The following is a 6,599-nucleotide window of genomic DNA, read 5'->3' on the forward strand; positions in this document are numbered from 1 at the left end:
AGATGTTCATGGAAGTTAGGGGGAGAAGAGAAAATCTAAGAAATAAGCAATACAGCGAAGGAAAGAACTTGAATTCACAAAACAAAACAGACAGGGCCTTCTCCATCACTGCTCCCACCCTCTGGAACTCACTACCTCACACCATCAGAGACTCCTCCTCACTCACCACATTCAAAACATCACTCAGGACCCACCTGTTCAACACTGCATTTAACATTTAACCCACATCATTTAACCGCTGACTATCTCTTCTCCTTCTCCTTCCTTTTGCTTTGATTATTTACCTATTGATTTTTGTCTTTTTGCACTTGTTTTTTGTACTCTCTCAAAGCGTCTTTGGGCTTCTTGAAAAGCGCTATATAAAATAAATGTATTATTATTATTATTTTTAAAACCGATGGGGGGAAGGAAGCCTCAAGTAACAGGCCGTGCCGAACATAAAATCATTGATTATTCACAAGTTTGCATGAATTGCAAACGAACACTAACTAGAAACACACATTAATACATACACAATAAAATAACGAGTGGAAATTTGGCAAAGACACGAATGGGAAAATACTTTAGCTTTGATACCGTGTGGAGGTAAACTTAAAAAGCATTCCATGAATTAGTATGACAAACAAGCTACAGGTGGAGGCTGTCAGAGGTTCAGTGAGGATTCTAAAACGAGCCCTCAGACCAAAGCTATGAGAATGAAGTTTCACAAACTGGTTCATGAATAATGATCCTTTACTGAAAAAGGAGGTGGGCATTTTGAGTTTTGGGAGCACTTCCTCCCACCTCGTAATACTCACCTATGGAGATAACCAACGAGAGCGTCCTTACAAATATTATATTTGTCAAAAGGATTTTATTTCGAAACGGAGCTTGAACTTCCATTGTGCAACCCACGCTTTAGTGCTCGCATAAAAGGTGCTCTGACTGTGGGAAAAGTATTGCTGATAAAGGTTTGTTAAATTCACATAGCTTTACCCATATAGGGTTGTACATGCCCCCCTTGTAAGCGATCCTCCACAGTAGGCAAGGTATTCAGTGAACCAGTAAGGAGAAAGCCATCATGAAAGCATACATCCCTTTCAGCATATACCTTGTTGGCACAACTTCTCAGAGTACCATCTGTAACCCCTGACAACCAGCCAGCACCCTGAACCCCTTGATGAAAGCCATAAGGCTGGCTGTCACCAGAATATCCACAACAATGTCTGCAAACTGGTGTCAGAAGACAACAAGAATCTCAAAATTCCAACCCCATATGCGTCCTCAAACGAAGTTTAAAGAAAATAACATCTTTTTAAAAATGTAAACTTTATTAATTTGGTTGTCCATATTCTCATAATAGAGAACTGTTGAAAAATTGATGCCAAAAACTCAAATGGTAACAGAACGTAATCTCTCAATCTGATATTGGATCTCATCGTGCTTCCTTCAGGGTCTGCCTTCGTTTGCCAGTTTGTAATAATTATTGTCTCTGCCCTTGCCATGTACCCAGCCAAGTTCCATTTAAGATTTTGATTGTGACCAGTGTTTAGGAATTTTGTTTTCCATCTAATTTAGCTGTTTTTCTTGTCCTTTTTTGGTTATGCTCAGATGGCATCTTTCCATGGCAGTTTGAACATCAATTTTTCCTCAATATATGCTGTAGTCCATGTTTCATTGTCATGTGTGATATGGAGAGAGCACCCTTTTTGTAAAATTATTTAACAGAAGAAGACTGCTGCCTTTGGTTTTCATGAAAATTGAATTTATGAAGAGTTTCACAATAAAGAGAGGTCCTCAAAGCACAAAAGCACTCACTGTCTGTGTTATTGTGAATATCTAATGGCACATTATGATCAATTATCAGTGAGGGGAGAGTTTGGAGTTATCCATATCCTCATAAGTAATCCTGATCAAATCCGTTTCTGGTGTTTGTTCCCCCTCCATCCCCTTCCCTGATCTCAAACAGCCACACAGCTGACTCCGCATGTGAAAAAGCTGAATGCCTCAACTCCGTGTTTGCCTCTAAATCTTGTGTCCCAAACCCATCCCTCTCTGTACCCACCGTAGCCAGTCATACCCAGCTGCTCCTGGACTCTGTGTCCTTTCCTCCTGACAAGGTGAAAACGTTTCTGTCAACCCTCGACTCTGATTCTGCAACTGGACCTGACAGCATCAGCGCACGGGTCCTAAAATCCTGCTCTGCCTCTCTTTCACTCCCTCTCTCTGTTCTCTTCACCCACGCTTTTGCTCAAGGTCATCTGCCATCAGCTTGGAAATCAGCCAACATCACCGCTTTACACAAAAAGGTGCAAGACAGATCCTTGCAACTACAGACCAATCAGCCTTTTCCCAATTATCAGCAAAGTCATGGAATCCATCATTGCTTCAGATATCAAATCGTTCCACTTATCAAATGGCTTGATCTCTGATCATCAATTTGGTTTCAGACCAGGTCACTCTACTCTGGACATGCTGCTTCCGCTGTCTCAACAATGGATGGAGGTCCTCAATGCCAAACAATAAATTAGAGCTGTCTCCCTCAACATGTCACGTGCCTTCGATATGGTCTGGCACCCCTCTCTGCTCACCAAACTCTCCTCCTATGGTATCCATGGAAATCTCCACGCATGGCTTGCGGACTTCCTCTCTCGTCATAGTCAACGTTTGGCCCTGAATGGGTTTCTCTCATCTCCCCTTCCTGTTAAGGCTGGAGTTCCCCAAGGCAGTGTTGTGGGCCCTGTGCTTTTTCTCGTCTTCATCAATGATCTCTCTAACTCTCTTGAAAATCCTCTCTATCTCTTTGCTGATGACTCCACTCTCTGCCGCTCCATTTCTCATCCCTCAGATCGGCAGTCTGCAGCCTCCTCACTCTCTGCAGACCTGGACAAAATCACAGACTGGTAAAACAAGTGGAACATGCCTTTCAATCCTGACAAATCTTTTAGTCTTACTATGTCTCTCCGAAAAGACCGACTGGACAACCCGCCCATCCACTTTCTGAGTAATCCTCTCCAAGAAGTTCTGACACTCAAGCTTTTGGGTCTCACTCTCTGCCATGATCTTTTCTGGGAAAACGACATTTCAAATCTGGCCTCCAAAGCCAGTCGCCGACTGGGCATCCTCCGTCGTGCGAAGTCCTTCCTTGGCACACCTGAGCTCCTCACCACATACAATGCTTTCATTTGCAGCTCAATGGGATACTGTTCTCCCCTCTGTGCCGGTGCTCCTGCCTCTCACCTAGCTTGGCTTCATGCTGCAGAAACCAAAGCTTTCAGAATCGTTGGAATCTCCCGTGATGAAACCAACTCCGATGGCCTTACACTTACTCACCGCACTCAGGTTGGTGAACTTTCTGTCTTCTACCGACTCCTCTCCGGCCTTGCTCCCCCAGCTCTCTCTGGGCTCTGTCCCCCTAATATTCCTACAGGTCGCACAAGATCTGCCTGCAACCCTCTTATGGTTAAACTGCTAAAATCAAGACTCTGCTCAACTTCACTCCTTCATTCCTCTTTTCTCCCGCCTCTGGAACAAAGTCCCTCACGCCCTTCAATCCCACTCCTCCCTCCACGTCTTTAAAACAGCTGTTCACCACCATCTCTTATCTTCCCCCATCCAAAACCTTGATCTTTTCTACCCCTGCTACTTTCACCTCAGATTCAATTTTTTGAAATACCAACTTCCTTTCTGGAAGTCCTTGCAGTGTCCTTGTGTTTTATACCTCTCCCACCTCCCACCAAGCCCACTCCCTCCCACAGATCTCCCAAAGTCCCTGCTCTCAAATGTTGTGTTTGTGTCCTTCCCCTTCTCTCCCCATCTTGTCTACCGCTCCCCTTATTATATACTTTGTGTGTCTGTTCGATTTTTTGGTGTTATAAATGTTAGCTCTTTCACGAACCTCGATCCTGTATTCAAAAAAAAAAGAATAACCGAGAGTTGTTCACCAAACCAGTTAAAAGCCTTTCATAACATTTACCATAATGACATGACTACCGTTCAAGCCATCACTGATTGCTGCCAAGCAGCTCAGTTGCACAGGTCCCAATGTGGAAGGCCACACAGCTTGTTGCTGCCACATGTTTCTCAGGATCAATGATAAATGCATTGTCAATGGAGTGAATACCTCAGAACAAAGAGGGGAACTAACCCCCCTTTCTCGTCTGCCTCTCGCCCCCAGCCCCCTCCCAAAACGGTTGAGATTTAAGCCGATGTGGCCACTGGCCAGACCAAGAAGTAAGAACTATTCCAAAAAATATAAAAAAATCCAAAAACAGATCATTGCAACTACAGACTAATCAGCCTGCTCCCAATCATCAGCAAGGTCATGGAATCCATCATCACATCATTCCTTGACTGCCCCCAATCATCAGCAAGGTCATGAAATCCATCATCACATTATTCCTTGACTGCCCCCAATCATCAGCAAGGTCATTGGATCAATCATCACATTACTCCCTGACTGACTGACTCACTGACTGACTGACTGACTCACTCACTCAATCACTAACCGACTTACTGATTGATTCACTGAAACACACTCAACTCAATGACTCACTCACTCACTCCCTCACTGACTGACTCACATAACTCAATGACTGACTCACACAACTCACTGACTGACACACACACACATACATACACACACTCTGTCACTCCCTCACTTACTTACCTGTGGACACTGCTCGATCGATACGTTTACCAACCGGATTAAAGTCAAGGTGAGCGAAAAACGAGCTTTGTGATGTATTGCTGTGTTGCGTCTGCGCATGCGTGAATAAACAGTTTGAAGAATGGCGACGTTCGTGTAGTTCGTGTATCTCCTCGCCTCGTTAGGTTCGAGGAGAACTGAACATTGTGGTGACGAGGATAAACGGCATGAGTTTGAACTGACGGACTTTTTCTTCTCTTCGTGACAACATGGCCACGTTTGGCACAGTTGGAGAGTTTAAAGCCGAAGAGGAAGAGTGCTCCCTTTATGTGGAGCGGATGCAGCATTATTTTGCAGGTAACAACATCACGAGTGTGGAGAAGCAACCTGTGGACTCACTGACTGACTGTCGGTTAGTGATAACAACCTCGGCACACCTGAGCTCCTCACCACATACAAGGCTTTCATCCGCAGCTCAATGGAATACTGTTCTCCCCTATGGGCTGGTGCTCCTGCCTCACACCTGGCTCGGCTTCACGCTGTTGAATCCAAAGCTTTCAAAATCAATGGAATCTCCCGCGATGAAGCTATCTCTGAGGGCCTTTCACTCAATCACCGCAGGCAGGTAGGTGGTCTTTCTGTCTTCTACCGACTCCTCTCCGGCCTTGCTCCCCCAGCTCTCTCTGTGCTCTGTCCCCCAAATATTCCTACAGGTCGCACAAGATCTGCCAGCCACCCTCTGATGGTTAAACTGTCGAAATCTCGGCTCTCTGCTCACCTTCACTCTTTCATTCCTCTTTTCTCCCGCCTCTGGCACAAACTCCCACACTCCCTTCAATCCCACTCCTCCCTCCAGGTCTTTAAAACAGCTGTTCACCACCATCTCTTATCTTCCCCCATCCAAAACCTTGATCTTTTCTACCCTCACTAATTCACCCCAGATCCATCTTGTTTGAAATTCCAACTTCTTTCCTGGAAGTCCTGGCAGTGTCCATATTATGTTTATACCTCTCCCACCCCCCCCCACCACCCTTCACATGCCCCCCCCAAAGCCCTCTCCCTCCTCCCCCCCCAAAGCCCAAAGCCCTCTCCCTCCCGCAGATCTCTCGATGTCTCCATGTCTCTCGGTCCCTGCTCTCAAATGTTGTGTTTGTGTCCTTCCCCCTCACTCCCCATCTTGTCTACCGCTCCCGATGTTATTTGTTGTATGTGTCTGTTTGTCTTTCTGTGTGATTAATGTTCGCTCTTTCACGAGCCTCGATCTTGTATACAAAAAAAAAGAAAAAAAAAAGCGCAGATCGATAATGCTGAGTGTTTGCGGGGTGCCCACATAAAGTGGTCCAGGGTATTGGCACGACATTTCGTGTACCTGAGCATACCTATCGTGGTAGAGTTTTTGTGAGTAGCGGTGCCCCTCCTGTTTCTCGGAGATGAGGTTGTCATCGTCATGCATGTTGGCAATTCTGGTTGGTGCTAGTGATTTGATTTTTCTGTCCATTAGCAGTTGAGCAGGACTTGCCAAGTTGTAGCTCACCAGGTTAGAACGCCCAGCTAGCAGTGCCAGATGAAAATAGTTCCCCGCACTTTTTGATTTGCGGAGAATAGATTTCACGGTCTCGACTTGGTGCTCAATAAACCCATTAGATTTTGGGCATGTTGGGGATGTCGTGATGTGGTCAAAATTCCATTTCCCAGCAAAAGAATGAAATTCTGCGCGGGAGAAATGAGGACCATTATCACTCATAAACGTATCAGGAATTCCTAACTCAAAAAAATCTGTCCCAAGGTTGTAATAATCGTGCGGTGGGGGCGGTCTTGAGCAGTTTGCGAACAATAGGAAATTTGGAATAATAATCTGCGATGACAGTCACTGAGCTGCATCAAAATAGAACAGGTCACATCCGACTTTGCTCCATGGTCTGAGCGGAATGTCATGTTGCTGTCGTGGTTCAGGCAGCTGAGATTTCCAGTG

The 6,599-nt window shown here is 45.3% G+C and overlaps 1 protein-coding gene across 1 annotated transcript in view; it reads left to right on the top strand.

The window, feature by feature from the left end:
• The window catches only part of LOC137414770 (uncharacterized), a 49,477-nt gene extending 43,308 nt beyond the window's left edge, over nucleotides 1-6,169 (top strand). The window contains exon 5 of the mRNA XM_078766796.1: nucleotides 6,129-6,169. Within this exon, the coding sequence (XP_078622922.1) occupies nucleotides 6,129-6,169 (41 nt within the window). The remainder of the gene's footprint in view (nucleotides 1-6,128) is intronic.
• The last annotated feature ends 430 nt before the right edge of the window (nucleotides 6,170-6,599 follow it).

Source organism: Myxine glutinosa, chromosome 1 (assembly GCF_964187855.1).
Source record: "Myxine glutinosa chromosome 1, kmMyxGlut1.1, whole genome shotgun sequence".
In the NCBI taxonomy this organism is placed as follows: domain Eukaryota; kingdom Metazoa; phylum Chordata; class Myxini; order Myxiniformes; family Myxinidae; genus Myxine; species Myxine glutinosa.